Raw genomic sequence first — 17,477 nt, 5'->3', positions numbered from 1 at the left:
TCTCACAGTAGGAAGTAGACTTTTCAAGCACCAAATTCCCCAAACCACACCTAGCACAAGGTCCCCATATCCTTTCACAGACCATCTTTCTTCCCCCATAGGAGCATTCACCAGTAGAACCTCCCCCTCCCACTACTTAAGCAAGACCTCCTTCCTTTCTACTCCTTTTCAGTCCTTCCCCCTTCCTCCTTACCTAGTCCCATATAGGCTCTTCTTTTTCTGAAACCACAAGGGTCACTTTTCCCTCATTGCTAAGCCCTTGATTTAACCCTGGCACATCATACATTTCTCTCCATGCCCTGCTTCCCTTCCCCCATTTCATGTAACCTCTCATGTTGTAATGAGTCCCCAAAAAGAAGCATTGATTCACTTGTAGGCAGGGTGTCATCAGGTTTTGTCCATAATAGCCCCTGTTTGCCTCTTCATTGTTAAATTATATCCATTAGACTTCTGCCTTCTCTCCCCTCCCCCCTTCCCACTCCGTCTGAAGTCTGTGCTGTCACTCCCTTGTTATCCTTGGTAGCTGCATTTATTCACTCCTCTTGCATTTCTGCTGTTTGGTGTATTTGAGAAGCAAATAATCACTTCACTTCTGGTTTTCTTTCCAAAAATGTGTCAAAAGCCTCTTTATTATTGAACGTCCATCTTTTTTTTCCCTTTCACATGTGGTTAAGCTCAGATTTGCACATTACGTCACCTTGGGCTACATCCTGAGCTCCATTGTTTTTCAAAACACACCATTCCATTCCCTCCAAAATTTTCTGGTGGGTGCTGGATAGTCTTGCATTATTTGAATTTCCTGTCCTTTGTATTTAAAGGTCTTTCTCCTGATCACGTGTGGAATCTCGTTTCTGAAATGAATTATTAAATTTAACCATTATGTGCCTTGGAGTTTGTGGCGTTGGGGTTTTTTCTTCCCCATGGGGATGATATATAAGTTATTTCAATGGGCATTTCATTTTCTTTGTTCAAAATTTTGGGCTAGTTCTCTTGTATTATTTCCTTCATTATAGCGTTAAGGTTTTTTTGTCCTATCATGTTCGTCTGGGAGACCTATGATCCTTAGGTTGTCTCTACACGTCCTGTCTTTGAGATCAATTTGTTGTGCTTGCCTGTAAGCATATTTTCTTTTACTTTTTTGCTTCTTTTCTACATTGTACTTCACTTCTGTACATTGACATTCCTAATCTATTGTTCTCTCTTTTGTTTCTTTAATGAGACTTGCTAACAAAGATTCCCATTGTTTTCTTCTGCCCATTATTTTTTGCTGTGCAGGTCACAAATTCTGACCTATAATTCTTCCCAGTAATTCTCATGGCTCTTTTAAACCATTCAGGAACAGCATGTTATGGTTTGATGTTCTTCTCACATTCCATGGGATCCTCTGTCTCATCAAGCACTGGATCATATTCCTTTGTTTTGCAGCATTTATTCATAGATATCTGAACTCCTTTACTAGATGTGCAGGCCATATTTCTTTCTGTTCTTATTGTTTCCCTGTTGATTTATCTGCTTCTATTCAGAGTCTTTGAGTTTTCTTTTTTCTGAGATCTTTAGGAATTTGTCTTTTTTTGCTCCCGGTCCCTTCTGATGTTGGTTTCCTTGGAAAATGGATCACAAAGCATCAACCTTCTCCCATACTGGGCAACTCATGGTCCACCAGTCTAGATTTCTACCCCAAATGACTTTTGGGTGGTCAGAACTGGTTTCAGTTGCATGATATTCTCTTTCCCTCAAGCTTAGGGAGTGTCACACAGATTTCTCACCCCTAACATGGTATCCTGTTCTGCTCCCTCTCTTCCTCAGTTCTCTGGCCCAGGATAGGCAGGTCAGAGCTTTGTAGCCCTGTTTTCCCTAACAATGCCAATGCAGAGATTTGCAGTCCTGGTGCTATAGGGTTGTGGCCCCCTGACAGGTTTTTGCTCTTGAAGGGTTGTGTTTAAAGTTGCTGTCACAACTGGAGCAAACTTCTGTAGCTTGCTGCAGGTCATACAGCCTCACTACAAGTAGTGTGGAAGATGAGAGAAGGGTGCTGAGTGAGTTCAGGGTCAGTGAGTATTCATGGGTTTGATATTATTGTTTTTAACCTTCTTTTGGATTCTGGGTGTTGTAGATCACAGGAACAGCTAAAGTTGTTTTATCTTTGCTGCATAATTTCTATTTTGGAGACATTTAAGAAAGTATGGGGGTCAGAGAAAATATCTAGTCCTTCCTCTATCTTGCGGCTCACATGACCCAGAAGTCCTACATATAGATTTAATATAATACCAGAGTCATTACAAAATTCATATGGAAAACCAGGTGAGAATTTCAAGAACTAGGAAGAAAGTCAGTGAAAGGAGGCTCAACTAACCAGATTTCAAAATATAAGTAACATTTTTTTAAAAACCTGATATTAGGGGAAAAAACCCAGATCAATATAACAGAATTTTTAAAATCCAGAAATAGTGTTTGATAAACTTATTATCCAAAAAGGATAGTGTTTATAAGTTGGACAATTTTATTTATAATTTTTTTGAAATATAGTTTGGTTTTTTTTTAATCATGGTTTTCAGGAAATCCAATAATCTTTAAATTCTTCCTTGACTTGTTTTCCAGGTCAGTTTTTTATATCAAATAGTTTATATTTTCTTCAATTTTTTTTCAAATCTTTTATTTTTTCCTATTATTTCTTGCTGTCATATGGAGTCATTGATGTCTATTTGGTCTATTCTAGTTTTCAAGGAGTCCATTTATAGGGTAAAGCTTACCACTTTCTAAGGGATTTCTTCCTCTAGAGCCTTTATTATCATTTTTACCTTTTGTGAAGCACTGGGTATAGAAATGCAAAAGCAAAGATAGCCTCTGCTCTCAAGGAATTTATATTCCAATGGGGAAAAAAACACACACGGAAGCGTGCTGGCCTTTTGGTCCAGAAAAGTGGCCAAGTAGATTGACACTCCATTCAGGAACAATAGCAGAGTAGTGGATAAGGTGCCTGGCCTGGAGTAAGGAAAACTCATCTTCCAAAGTCCAAATCTGGCCTCAGGCACTTATTAGCTATATGATCCTGGGCAAGCCACTTAACTCTTTGTCTCAGTTTCCCATCTGTAAAATGAGCTGGAGAAGGAAATGGCAAACCACTCCAGTATTTTTGTCCAGAAAACTCCATATGGTGTAACAAAAAGTCAGCCCCGACTGAAATGACTCAACAACAGCAAATGGTTCCAGAATTGGAAGGGAGAGAGACATGTATGTGGTCTTGTGATGGTAAGGTAAGTAGGCTGTGGAGGAGGTGTGGAGAGATGAGGGAGAATCATTTGAATAAATGACTTTGCTAGGAACTATCTCCTGGATTCTTCTAGTGTGAGAAGTGCAGTCCCATAGAACTTGAGAATAGTCACCCCTTTGGGAACCCAACTTGAAAGTACCAGTTTGGGAAAGTAGTACAGAGTGGGGGTGCTCCACCAATAACCCTTCCCGGATCTTCTGTCGTCTGAAGTTTCCTTAGTTTAATGTCGAATGCCCCCAACTTTCTGTGCTGTAACTTTCTTCAGGGCTTCCACTGAGTGTTACATAGTTTTTTGTTTTTTAATGTTTGAATAACCAATGCCCAACACTTCACTAATATGCTTAGATTTGGGAGGAGTACCCCGAGTAAGAGTTACACATCAATATGCAAAGTCAAACTAAGAAAATTCAAACCGAACAGGTGCTATTGCTTGAACCAAGCCTTTGGGTCTTCTGTGGATGTGAAGGAATAAGAGAAAATGAAAGGTAGAACTCCCAGGCAGGGGAACTGCTCAGACCGGGAATGCAGGACTACATTACCCAGGATGCATTGAGCTTAGCAGACGCTCGCACACAACTTCCCAGATTCCACCTCCAGGCCTTTCTGGGTCGCGGGGCGCCACTGAGGCCTATGGGAAATGGAGTCCGCGAGCAGGAAACAGTTGTCTGAAGAAATTGGGGGCTCACCTTGGGGATTACATGCGCAGGCGTACTCTGGTGGCGCGGGAGGGTAGGACTGTGGACCAGCCTTGGTCCGGAGGTAAAGGCTGCTCTGTGCCCCCACTCGTGTGTGTGTGTGCGTGAATGATTGTGTCATTAGAAGCCTGCGGGGTTGTGCTGGCGTGGGGGTCCCCTGCCGGGGGCGGGGGCTCGAGGAGATGCTGGAGAATCCCCTTCCCTCCCACTGAGGCTTGAATGAGTACCTTCGGAACCCTCTCCCAATTCCTCCCTGGCTTGTGCGCGCAGGTGTGCGGGTGTGGATTGAGGCTGGCACCACCCCTGCTCCCACCCCCAGCAGCCAGGCTGGCAGCGGTGACCCCTCCCCGTGCTTCATCCCCTCTGTCCAAAGTGTGGCTAGCTCTTGTCTTTTCCATCCTTTAGACCAGAAGATGTGCTCTACTTGTTCATTTTCTCTTCCCCCATCACTTTCACCTCCGTCTGGCAGGTCTTACAGACTCCGGTATCTCCCACGCTTGATTCATTTTCATCTCTCTTAAATTCAGTCTGTCATTACCTAGTTCATGAGACTACAGTGGGTGAAGGAAGACACTGCTTTGAAACTAAGGTGTTGAATTTATTATACATACATACATACATATATATGTATATATACATATTAAAAGCCAATTATATGTAATAGAGATTCGAGAATTCATGTGCAACTTTTTTCTGTTCTTCTTTGCATATGGTAGTAGTGCTCATTTTTGTTGGTGTTTGTCAAGTTCAGAATAACAAAGAAAAAAACATCATTTTTTTAAAAAAAGAGTCCCATTACTGCTCATTTTAGAGTGTTCAAACTCCCAGCCCGGTCCTCCTGACAGTATGAGGGTGGTAGAAAGAGCAGTGGATTTGGAATAAGAAAGACCTGGATTTGAGCCACAGTTCTGTTCCTTACCAGTCATTGAGTGAGCAAGGCCAAGTCAGTTGGTTCCCAGCAAAAATGAGTCCTTTCATATACCCCTAGATCCATTTTTTGTTTTTGTTTTTGTAAGTGCTACATGCAAATTGCCATGTTATGGATGGCATGGCTACAAATACAAAAAAAAAAAATCCCACCCCCTCAAAGAATTTACCTTCTATTTCTCATCATGGGGTGAGTGTGAGTTTATATTCTACAAGAGATCACAGGACAGGGTCAATAGATAATACATTTAAAACTTCATAATCATAAGCCTATTAGCAATGTGGGAAATTATTTAATTCAAAGATAAGGAGAGGTATAGGACCTGTGATTTCATTTGTAAAGGAAACTCCCAGGTGAGGGAATTTTCTCTACGAATGTAGAGATTTCCCTAGAGCTAGAAGTTAAGTGAGTTGCACAGCCAGTATGTGTCAAAAGATATGTCTTCCTGGCTTCAAAGCTAGCACTTAAAATCTTTCATAATCTACCACTTGCCCTGTCCATCCCTTTTTTTTTTTGCTTTGCTCTGTTATGCATCCTCAGCTATAACAAGTCAACCTTCCTGCTGTGCATCTACATGTGCACAATATTCCTTCTTGTCTCCATACCTTTGCTCATGCCATATGCCATGTCTTTCCAGTGCTTTAGGATCATAAGATTTTAGAGTTGGAAGGAAAATTGCAATTCAGCTAGTCCAAAATTCTCATTTTCTGGATGAAGAAACTAAGACCTAGAAGAGGGAAGTGACTTGTTTATGATCAGATAGATGGTAAATGGCAGGCCTAGGACTGGAATCAACTCTTCTGGTTTCAGATGCAGTGTTCTATGAACTTCATTATGCTTTTCCTCCCCACTTTCCCTCTTCTTATCAAAATATTACTCACTTATGAAAGTTTCCCACAATTTAGATTTTTAAAGGATATGGACAAGTTGTAATGAAATCTTCAAAATTGCCAGGAAATTTATTTCATGCCTACATCCGTCACATCTTGCAATGCCAGATATTAATAGTGTTGCCTTAATGGAATTGCTACCATAGTCACATACATGACTGGACACAGCTATCATGAATAAGGCTCTACTGTCATTCATTAACAGAGTATATGACAATTTACTAATCAACATGCAAGCAGATGTTAACTGTACTACTAACCCCATGAAAAATGCCTACTAATTGCCAAGTCCAGTGGTATTTGCCCAGGCTCCATTCTGCTTGACGTCTCTCAGGAATTAATACATTATTTGAACTCTTTCAGTACTCTCCATCACACACTCCTTCCAATCCAATCCAACAAAAGCTTTTATTAACTATTTGCAAGATACTATCCTAGGTGCCAAGATAAGACAAACAAAACCAAACCAAAAAAAGTAGCTTATATTTTACTGGGAAAATGCAACATGTAAACAGATAAATGTATGAAATATAATTTGAAAAGGAAAGAGCACTAAGGACTAGGGGTTCAAGGAAAGCTTCCTGTGGGAAATGGCCCATGAGCTGAACCTTAAAGGAAGCCAGTTATTTTAAGAGGCAGAGGGGAAGAGGGAGTGAATTCCAGGCATGGGGGACAATTTTTGTAAAGGTACCGAGATGAGAGAAGGAATTCTGAATTCCATCAGGCCAGTTTAACTGGAATAGAGAGTGAATTAAAGGAGAGTAAAGTAAAATAAGCCTGGAAGAATGGGTTTTTGTAAAGGTGTTTAAATACCAAGTTAGAGAGTTTGTATTTTATCCTGGAGGCCACTGAAGATTTTTGAGCACATTTCACATGCCATTCTCTTCTCATTTGCTCCAGCCACTCCCTGCCTTTGATTATTCCCTCTAGAATCTTCCATCTCTTCCTACCTACTGACTCCTTCCTTGGTCTCTCCAATCTTTTTAAAAACAATAATCAAAATTTCACTTGACCCAATCATTCCCTAAAACAGTGCCCTTTTTCTTTAGTCCCCTTCACAATCAAGTTCTTATAAGAAGCCCTCTACACATCTTTCCTTCTTCCTGTACTCCTCCTCCACCTCTTATAACCTGGCTTCCTACTTCACCACTCAACTGAGACTGTTCCAAGACTGCCAGCAAAGAAGACTATAGACCATAGTTGCCAAATATAATGGCCTTTCCTCAGTTCTCAGATTTCTTGATTTCTCTGTAGCATTTGATATCTATATATGCTCCCTCCTCCTGGACTTTCATGATATTGGCTTGCTTCAGGTTCTCTTCCTACCCATCTGATCAGCCTAAGAGATTCTAGAGGGAATGATAAAAATGGGGGAGTGTCTGGAGGAAATGAGAAAAGATGGAATAATGTGTGAAACTTTCTGTTTCCTTGACTTCCTTGCTGTGTTCCAAATGAAAGAATCACAGAATTTCAGGGTTATAAGGAGCTTCAGTGCCATGAAGTCCAACCCATACCCCCAAATAATCCTTATTATATCACACCCAGCAAGTGGCCATCCAATCTCTGCTTAAAGACCCTGAAAGAGGGGAAACCTACTACCTCTTCCAGCAGCTTATTCCACTTTTCAAAAGCCCTAATTATTAGGAAGGTTTTCCTTGCATTAAGCCTAAATTTGCCCCATTTCAGCTTTTCCCCCCTGTCTCTAATTCTGCCCTCTAGGGTCAAACAGAACAAGTATAATCCCTCTTCTGCAATGAAAACCCTTCAAACACTTTGTAGACAACTGTCATGGCTCCATCTTTCAATTACTTAGTATTTGATTTTCTTTTAACAATCTTTTCCTTTACATTGTGGTCATGTACATTCTCTTAATTCTGTTTGTTTTGCTGTACATCAGTTCATATGAATTTTTCTTCTTTGGGTTGGTTTTTGCTTTTTTTTTTTTTAATGAATGCTTTCTTGCTCCTTGGATGTAGCTAAAAACAGATATCACATCCAGGTCATTGCAAAATTTCCCCATTCTTACCATTAATTGATCTCCTTCTTGTCATCTTTTTAAATATCTTTATATCCATTACAGATTGACTGCCTTTATTACTTTTCATTACCCCTTAACATCTTGACAGCCACATCTAACTTACTTTTCTCTAAACAAATATTAGACCCTCTCACCCATTCGTTTTCCTTAACTTTTTTTTAACTTTGCCTAGTTACTATTTTCTTCTTGAAAATTCTTGAAATCCTTTCTTCTTTCTTGAGTCCTTTTTCCTCAAATTTTTTTTTATCTAGCTTGAGTTGATTTTTTTTTCTGTTTTCCCTCAATATCTCCAGAATTTCTCCCCCCAAGATTCAGTTTTTGGCTTTCTTCACAAATTCAGAATGCTATAAATTGCCTTCACAGTATCTTCTCTTTATTCACTAAAGTCTGTCTCTTCTTTAGAAGTAAGATGCATAGTATGAATACTGGTCAGATTCTCTTCCTACCTCTCTGAATATGACTTCTGTGGATTCTCTTGCATCCCAGACCTGGCTGTTTCTACCTTCAGCTCATTTCTCTTACATTCTCAATTTAGTTCTTCAAACATTAATTGCCTACTGTGTGCAAAGCACTCTACTAGCACTGGGGATAGAAAGACAAAAACAAAACAGTTCCTGCCCTCAAGGAGCTTACATTCTACTGGAAATACAATTTGAATAAAAGTAAGTAAACACAAAGTAATAGAAAGAATTTAAAGAAAGACAGAATGCTAATAAATGCTGGAGGTGGGGAAGGTTCAGGAAAGTATAGCACCTGAGCTGTACTTTTGAAGGAAGCTAGTGATTTTACAAAGTGGAGGTGAGGAGAAAGTACATTGTAGATATGGGGGAACGATTTGTGTAAAGACATGGAAATGGTAGATGAAATGTTGTGTGTAAGAAACCTGCAGTAGGCCCATTTGACTGGAATGGAGAATATATGAAGAAGACTAATATGAAATAAGATTGGAAAGGCAGGTGGGAGCCAGATTGTGGAGAGCTCCCTTTAAATGCCAGACTGAGGATTTAGTGTTTTACCCTAGATGTAAAAGAGAACCATTCAGGATTTTTGAGTGGGAGTTAACAGGATCAGATCTGCATTTTAAAATATCAGCTTGGAGGCTATTTAGAGAATAGGTTCAAGAAACAAGAGAGTGAAGGCAGGGAGAGCGATTAGGAAGCTATTGTAATATTCCAATTGAGAGATGATTAGAGATTTAATTAGAATGATTAGTTGTATGAGTGGAGAAGGAAGCAGATAAAAGAGGTGCAGTAGAGGTAGAATTGACAAGACTGAAGAGTTGAAGATCTGGTTGACTAGAAAGATTTTGGTGCCATCAAATAGAAATGGAGAAAGTTATATGATGGGTGTGTTTCATAGGGGAATATAATGAGTTCTATTTTAGGTGTGTTGAGTTTGGAATATCTATGGGAAATCCAAGTAGAGACATCTAGAATATGCTTGGTGATGAAGCTCTGGAACTCAGAAGACAGATTAAATCTGGATATATAGATTTGATCGTCATCTGTGTAGAGATGATAATGAATCCATGGGAACTATTGATATTACTAAAAAAAGAATATAGAGAGAAGAGAGAAGAGGGGTCAAGATAAATCTGAGGTATGCCCATGCATATAGCGCATAGAAGCACATAGATGATAACACAACCAAGGAGACTGAGAATTGCGGTCAGAAAGGGAAAAGGAAAACCTAGAGAGGGCAGTATCCGAGTCTAGGAAGAGGGAGTGGTGAAAGATGTCAGAACAGCGGAGAACTCAAGAAGGGTGAGGACTGAGATAAGGCCATTGGATGGAGCCGTGAAGAGATTGTTAATAACCTTGGAGAGAGCAGTTTCAGGTGAGTGGTAGGGTCAGAAGTCAGATTTCAAGGGATTGGGAAATGAGTTAGTAGCTAAGGAAATGGAGGCAACAAGTACCCAAATTACCTTGCATAATTCTGTATATTCTAATTCAGGTACATATTGTTCCTCCCCAGTAGTAGAGGGCCTGGCATACAGTAAGTGCTTAATAAATGTATCTTGACTGATTAATTGAAAAGAGAAGTCTTAGAACAAATGTGGAGGGTTGTTCTATGGAAAGGCATTAGACTTCTTCTGTTTGGCCCTATAAGGAAAAGGGAAAGAGGAAGTGAACAAATATTGATTAAGTGCCTACTATGTGCCAGGTGTTGTGCTAAGAACTTTACAAGCAACCATAGATAAAGAGAGGCAGATTTAGGCTAAAAGAAAGAAAACACTAACATTTAGAGGTATCCAAAAGTGGAATGAACTGCCTGAGTAGACAGTAGTTTCCTCCCTCACTACAGGTCCTGAAATAAAGACTGGTTGATGACTTGTCCACTATGTTAAAGAGAAATTGTTTTATTTACAGGTTGGACTAGATGCCCTCTGAGTTTCTTTTTAGCTCTCAGATGCTATGAAATAAGTTGTTACAAAGAAGTAATGAAATTGATTTTCATGGGTAGCTTGTGGAATCACTCTCATTACTTTATTTAGCATTGTATGAATATAGAAGGGAGACACTCCATCTCTCAGCTCTGGGATTCTCTAGCTGTCCTCTATGCCTGGAATCCCTTCCCTCCCCTTCTCTGCCAATTGGCTTCTCCACCTTCCTTTAAGTTCCAACGAAAATCCCATCTTTTACAGGAAGTCTTTCCTAACTCCTTTTAATTCTATTGCCTTCCCTTTGTTAATCATTGCTTATTTATCCTGTATATGGCTTGCTTTCTATATATTTTTTTGCTTGCTGTTTCCCCCATTAGATTGTAAGCTCCTTGAGGGCAGGGACTGCCCTTTGCCTTTCTTTGTATCCCCAGCACTTAATACAGTGCCTGGCATGTAGTAGGTACTTAATAAATATTGATTGATTGATTATTCTTATTTCATAGATAGTAATTGAGAGTTTATATAATTCACCCAAAGCCAAATCACTAGTGCATGGCAGGACCAGAATAATAGCCCAAATGTTCTAATCCTTCATTTTATGATCTTTTCCCTTCCCTGAGCCTCCTCCCTAGTCCTAATGTTACAATGTCATTGGGCCCCTCAGGAGGCCAGTGGGATAAGAAAAAGGTAGGAAACAGTTTCCCTCAGTGAAAGAGAAGGTGACTGAGGCATAGAAAGCTTGAGTTACACGGTCCAGATTGCACAGCCTGTTGATGACAAAGCTGTGACTTCAAGCCTGGTTTCTGACTTCAAGACAGAGCTCTATTCCCTCCCCTGCCCTGTGCTACAAGTTTACCTCTGACCCCTGGAGAGGGCGGAGTAGTTGTGTCTGTGCTCTTTTCTGGCTTCCCTCTTTGTAGGGTCCGGAAGATTCAGAAATTACACCAACCTGTGATTTAGTGATTTCTAAGCCTCTCGAGTCTGGGAACTATAAGACATGACCTCTGTTTCAACCCCCATTCCTGTATCTTCAGGACACGACCTTTCTCCAAGAGGGAACACAGAAGATAAAGAAGAAAATGACTCCTGAGTCTCAGGTGAGTTATTGGTCTTTCCTCACTCTTCCCTGAAATGAAAACCACAGTGTCCAGAGTGTCTGTATTTTTTTTTCTTTCCGTCGTCATGGAAATTCTCTGCCCAGTTGTGTCCAATCCAGGGTTCAGAACCCCAGTTCTTCATCCCCAGGAATGTGTCTTCAGAACCTTGGTAGATGATATATTATAAGGAGTACTCTATCTGGTGCTCACCCTCACTGAAGCCTAGTGTTAGACACAGTGTCTTGGGGACAAAGTACTTTGTGTTTCAGATCACAGGTCCCAACATTCTTCCTAATTCACATTAGAACCATTAGAATCATACAAACCACTTCCTAGCCTATCCATTCTACCTATCTTAAATGCCTTAAGTTATTTCTCTTCTCCTTGGAATGAGGCATCCATAGGTGAGCAAGAATATGTTTATTACAGGAATTGGTGACATTCAAGGATGTAACTGTGAACTTCACCCAAGAAGAATGGAGGCAACTAAACCCTGCTCAGAGGGACCTGTACAGAGATGTGATGCTGGAGAACTATAGAAATCTCATCTCCCTGGGTAAGGACGGCTTCATCCTGTGATTTAGAATCTGCCCTGTAGTAAAGAAGTGCAATTCTTTGCTATATGGAAGTAATTTAACAAATGTTCATTAAGTGCCTAATATGTAAAAGGCACTGTACTAAATAGACACTGGGAATAGTAAAGTTGGAAATAAATAGCAGTGTAGTGGAGCTTAAATTATACTTGGGCATGCACATACACAGATAATAAAACAGAAGACAAGAGAGGGTACTCAAAACCAGGGAGACTTCAGAAAAGGCTTCCTATAGGATGTGATGCCTGAGTGGAACCTTGAAGAAAGCTAAGTAAATACAGACAGGTGAACTGAAGTTCTCCATGTTGCACTTATGTAAGAAGTATAATTAAGATTTATGTCATTACTCCAAGGATTTGTGCTCTTGTTCTCTCTTCAACAAGGGCAGATAACTATCCCTCTACAACTTGGTCTTTATGACTCTCTGTGGCCAAAAAATGTACCACCCAGCAAATGAACTGGTAATGGGGCTCCCTTAACTCAGCTTAGCTTCACAGACATCCAGGCCACCCATAGCTCTGTATTTAAAGCTTTTGTAGCTCAGGAGAGTATGTGGGGATGCCTTTTGAGAACCCAGTGTAACACCGTGTTGATGTGGAGGACCTTAACAATGCCTGTAGGAAATGTTTTGAATCCCCAGTGCCTGCTACCTAACTAAAGTGATAATGAGGCTCTCTTGGTTACACAAGGACCAGATAAAAGATGGAGTGCTGGAGAGGATGAGGACCTCAGAACATCTCTGTGCCTCTGGAACAGAAACAGAAAGAACATTTCTAGTACAGAGAAAGCCTACAGATTAAGAAGTAGAGTGTGGAGGGGGCGGGGCACATGGTGATGGGATGGGATAGATAAGAAAGGATAGAAGAGGAAGAAAGAGCATATGTAGAATTTTTGAACCATGTGTCTGCAAACAAGAGCTTCCTGTAACATCTCAGACACACAAAACATAGAACAGCCCATCAGAACCTCTATTGCAGGCTATATAGCAAAACCCGATAATTTAGGGAGGAAAAATAGGATTTTTCTGAGGTCAGAGGCATGGGGACTTAAACAAGAGGGAGGTGACAACAGTGTGGATCTGTTTTGTAACCTGTGGGGAAACCTGGACTGATAAAGACAAAGAAAACTTCTACTCTAAAACTAGATCCAAGAGGTGGGAGAGGAAGGGCACATTACAGAAAGAGAATGTGATGAGGATGGCCATGTGCACTAAGCAAAGTACAGACTCATTGTGCCTGCAAAGTAAAAAAAAAAACACCAGGCAGGAAGTGGGCCAGGCAAGGTCTAGAAGGCAGCAGGATAGAGAAGGTAGAGACCCCCATTTCAACAAATCTTGAGGTACAGGTATATCAGAGAGAATTGTTGGGGCAGCTAGATGGCGCAGTGGATACAGCACCCGCCCTGAAGTCAGGAGGACCTGAGTTCAAATTCGGCCTCAGACCAAACACTTGACACTTACTAGCTGTGTGACCCTGGGCAAGTCACTTAACCCCAATTGCCTAAAAACAAAAAACAAACAAAAAAAAGAGAGAATTGTTAGTTAATAGCTATGGAGTCTTTGAATTGCTCACAGGCCAGAGATTTATAACCTTTTTTGGACTCAGAGACCAGGTACTTACTTCCCTTTATAAGATGGAAGTGCTCCCATTCATAGAACTGAAAATTGGCAACCTCATTGTATCTGTCTAAGGCTATAACCTTCCCTATCTTTTGTTCCCAAGGGCTCTGGAAACACCTGCCTAAGCCACCATCAGAAATTTCCATAACTCCCTTTGAATTTTTCTGTCTTGTCCTTTCTCAGTGAGGAGGGACCATGGTATAGTAAAATCAGGAGAACTGGACTCATCCCAGTTCTACTGTGTATTAGTGATTTGATCTCTAGTAAGTCAGACACTTCTTAATATCTTCCCCTGTAAATGGCATCAATATTCTCACCTTTGAACATGAAGGGCTTGGACTAGATGGATATAGATCCTTCCAATGCTCATATTATAAGTCTATATTTCACATCCCTAAGCAAAAAAAAAAAAAAGGATCTGGGACTGTCTTCTGGAACAGTTGTCTGTCTCCAGGACAAACTGCTGTATTTCCTCCTCTTTTTGTATAAACAGGGCTTCCCATTTCTACATCTGATATGATCTTCCAATTGGAACAAGAGAAGGGGCCTTGGGCATTTGATCTGCAGAGAAGTGAAGAGAAAGAGGTCCCAAGAAATATCTACCAAGGTGAGTGTATGATTGATATGGAAGCCAGACAGAGAGGACTCACTGGAAGGAAGAGCCCAGAGGGTTAATGAGGGGCCATAGTCAGTGGCCCCAAGGCCTAAAGGTCCATTGCTATGGACCCAGATATAAAATCTCTCCTCTTCCTATGTCAGTGTTGGTGGGGCCACCAAGGCCCATTTTTCCTTAGCTGTGGTTCCTTTGCTTGGCTCTCATTTTGCTAGCCTCCAGTTCTTTGTTTCTCTTTCTCCTGCCAGAAACCATCCTTTAACTTCTAGGTCCTATCCTAGTCCTTACTCATCACTGGCCTCTCCTCTTTTTAAGCATGAGGGAGTTATATGTTACCACATTCCTAGTTTTTTGTTGTTGTTTACTTGTTTTAGTTGTATCTGACTCTTCATGACCCCATTTGGGATTTTCTTGGCAGTTTGCTATTTTCTTCTCCAGCTCATTTTACAGATGAGAACACTGAGGCAAATAGGGTTAAGTGACTTGCCCAGGGTCACACAGCTAGTAAGCATCTGAGGCCAGATTTGCATTCAGGAAGGTGAGTTTTCCTGTCTCCAGGCAGAGTACTCTATACACTGTACCACCTAGCTGCCTTTGTTCCTTGTTTCCCATTTTCTGCTTACTTTGCTAATTAACTTCCCTCCACCAGGTTCTACTTGTTCACAACCCCTCTCCCACTGGCTAACCTTTCCCTAGATTACCAGGCTTTTTTGAAACTTGTCCAGTACCAACAGTATCTTAGTAGGAATTACTTTTGATCTCATTATCCTTTTTCCATAAAAATGTTTTCCTTTTCTTTTTCTAGCAAAGAGAATAAATTTGTGTTGTCTCTTTTCAGACTTGGAGAGTAGAATTAAAGTGCAAGAGTCTCTTCTGAAGCAGAATATTTCTGAATTAGAACTACCAGGAATTTTAATAGAAAGACTCAGAAGAGAAGATCTTCTACCTAAGACCAGGATAGAAAAGAAACAAAATGCTAAAGGGGAACCATGGGGAAAATCCCTTTGCCATGAAAGAGGTTTCAAGCAAATATCAATGAACCCTCTTAAAAATCCCAATAAAGACAGAGGGCCTGAATGTGATAAATGTGGGAAAACCTTTTTTGATCGCTCATCCCTTACCAGGCATCAGAGAACTCATACTGGAGAGAAACCCTATGAATGTAATGAGTGTGGGAAAGCCTTCAGACACAGCAGTAGTCTAAGGAGACATCAGATGGCTCACACAGGACAATGTCCCTATGAATGTCATGACTGTGGGAAAGCCTTCTTTGACCGTTCATCCCTTACCGTACATGAGAGAATTCATACTGGAGAGAAGCCCTACGAATGTGATGAATGTGAGAAAGCCTTCTTTGATCGTTCATCTTTTACTCGACATCAGAGAATTCATTCTCCAGAGAGTCCCTATGAATGTAATGAGTGTGGGAAAGTGTTTAGTCAGAAAGTTCTACTCACTAGACATAAGTTAATACATACTGGAGAGAAACCTTATGAATGTCATGAATGTGGGAAAGCCTTTTTTGGCCTCTCATCTCTCACTCAACATAAAAGGATTCATAGTAAAGAGAAGCCTTTTGAGTGTAGTGAATGTGGGAAAGCCTTCAGCCAGAGAAGTCACCTTAGTCGGCATCAGAGAACTCATACTGGAGAGAAGCCTTATGAATGTAGTGTATGTGGGAAAGTTTTCAGTCGAAAGTCATCTGTCATCCAACATCAGCGACGTTATGCCAAAGAATAGAAATTGGGAATGTAATGAATTATAGGAAGGCTTTAGTCAGACTTGTCACTTTATTAAATGCTCAAGAGTCAAAGTGGGACAAGAGGCTACATAAAAACTTAAGGCTGATTCTTCTTATTTTAAATAAAATTCATATTAAAACTTGTTACTATTTATGGCTGCTATTCAGTTATCTTTTGTCTTTTCCCACTAAGAAAGTTTGTTTTAGGTTTCTTTCAAAAGGTAAATAATGTATCCTTTTGATTTTCATTTTTCTCTCCAGTTCTAAATAATAGGGGTTTTGGGGGGCTTTAAGGTTTGCTAAGAACTACTGAAATAAGATTGATTTTTAGGTTCTTTTTTGGTCCTGGCTTTCAGGTAGTACAATGATTCTTAAATTATTTCTCCTTGATCTCTTTTCCAGGTCAGTTGATATGAGATACTTCATGTATTTTTTTTCAGCCTTTTGACTTTAGTATTTCTTGTTGTCCCATGGAGTCATTACTCTATGGCAGAAATTATCTTGTGTCAAATCATGCATTCCACTTCTATTCTCTGTTCTCCTCATTTGCCTTGCATTCTGGGCAAGTCAATTCTATTTGGACCATTTTAATTTTACTTTTTAAAAATATGGACCATTTTAATGTTCAAGAAGTTTGTTGCCCAGTGGTTATGGCAGGAGCCAGAGTTCCCAACCTTCTTTTAGTCAGCAATCATCCTGTCCTGCCTGTAGACAGAAGGCAGCCCCCAGAAGCATTTCAGGGAGTTATGTTAGCCCCAGAATGAGAACTGTAGTCAGCAGTCTGTCTAAATTCATAAAGAAAAAAATTAACTGAACAGCTAGTAAGTGTCTGAATTCACATTTGAATTCCTCCTGACTCTAGGACTGGTGCTTTATCCACCATGCCACCTAGCTGCCCCCATAAAAAGAATTTTTAAAAGAGAAATGCCTATTTTACTTCTTTAAACATCCCCCCCCAAACGCTTTCTCTCCCCCAGGCAATAATCTTCTAACAAAGGACTTTTTCGGAAAAGCAAAAACAAACAAACAACAAACCCCCCCCCAAACTCTTTTTTCTTCACAAATGTGAAGGATACCCTCTAATAAAAAGTTTTTTCTTCTCCAAAGTGGAGGCGACCTTAGATTTGAAAGACTCTTAGAAATTTGCAATTAACAATTTCTGCAGAGATAAAAAGATTTGGTGGTTTCCTCCTCAAAGTAGAGGCTTACTTTAGCTCTGAAGAATTTAGGTTCTGGACTGAAGTGAATTCAGGCTTCCAAGGCAGTGCTCAGAGAAGTCTCTCAGGGACCAGAGAGCTCTCAGGGAAATTCCTTATGGACCACTTATGCAAGTCTGAAATTCATCTCTCAGGTCCCATCTGGGTGCCAAATGTTAAAATTAATTATTTGAAATAAAAAGAAACTGAGGCACAACATTACCAAGCAGATGATGCATTAATTAGTTAATTATTACCATTAAATCAGATCAACTAATTCCTTAGTAATTAGTGACAAAGGAGTGATTTACAGAGCTTGTTTTTATAACAGAAAAGAGGAATAAAAAACAGGAAACTTATTTTGAACATAATTCATTTGGACAAAACAGGGTATCTGATTAGTTCATTTCTCCC

General features: G+C 40.2%; 1 protein-coding gene across 1 annotated transcript; it reads left to right on the top strand.

The window, feature by feature from the left end:
* The first annotated feature begins 3,863 nt into the window (after nt 1-3,863).
* LOC110209584 (uncharacterized) lies at nt 3,864-16,011 on the top strand. Its single transcript, XM_020988240.2, has 5 exons — nt 3,864-4,030; nt 11,240-11,302; nt 11,732-11,858; nt 14,007-14,120; nt 14,965-16,011. Exons 2-5 carry the CDS (start codon nt 11,285-11,287, stop codon nt 15,864-15,866), a joined length of 1,161 nt encoding a protein of 386 aa, XP_020843899.1. The 5' UTR covers nt 3,864-4,030; nt 11,240-11,284; the 3' UTR covers nt 15,867-16,011.
* The last annotated feature ends 1,466 nt before the right edge of the window (nt 16,012-17,477 follow it).

The sequence above is a fragment of the Phascolarctos cinereus genome, unplaced genomic scaffold (assembly GCF_003287225.1).
Source record: "Phascolarctos cinereus isolate Bilbo 61053 unplaced genomic scaffold, phaCin_HiC Scaffold_2;HRSCAF=192, whole genome shotgun sequence".
Classification (NCBI taxonomy): domain Eukaryota; kingdom Metazoa; phylum Chordata; class Mammalia; order Diprotodontia; family Phascolarctidae; genus Phascolarctos; species Phascolarctos cinereus.
This window is presented reverse-complemented; position numbering and strand designations above follow the sequence as displayed.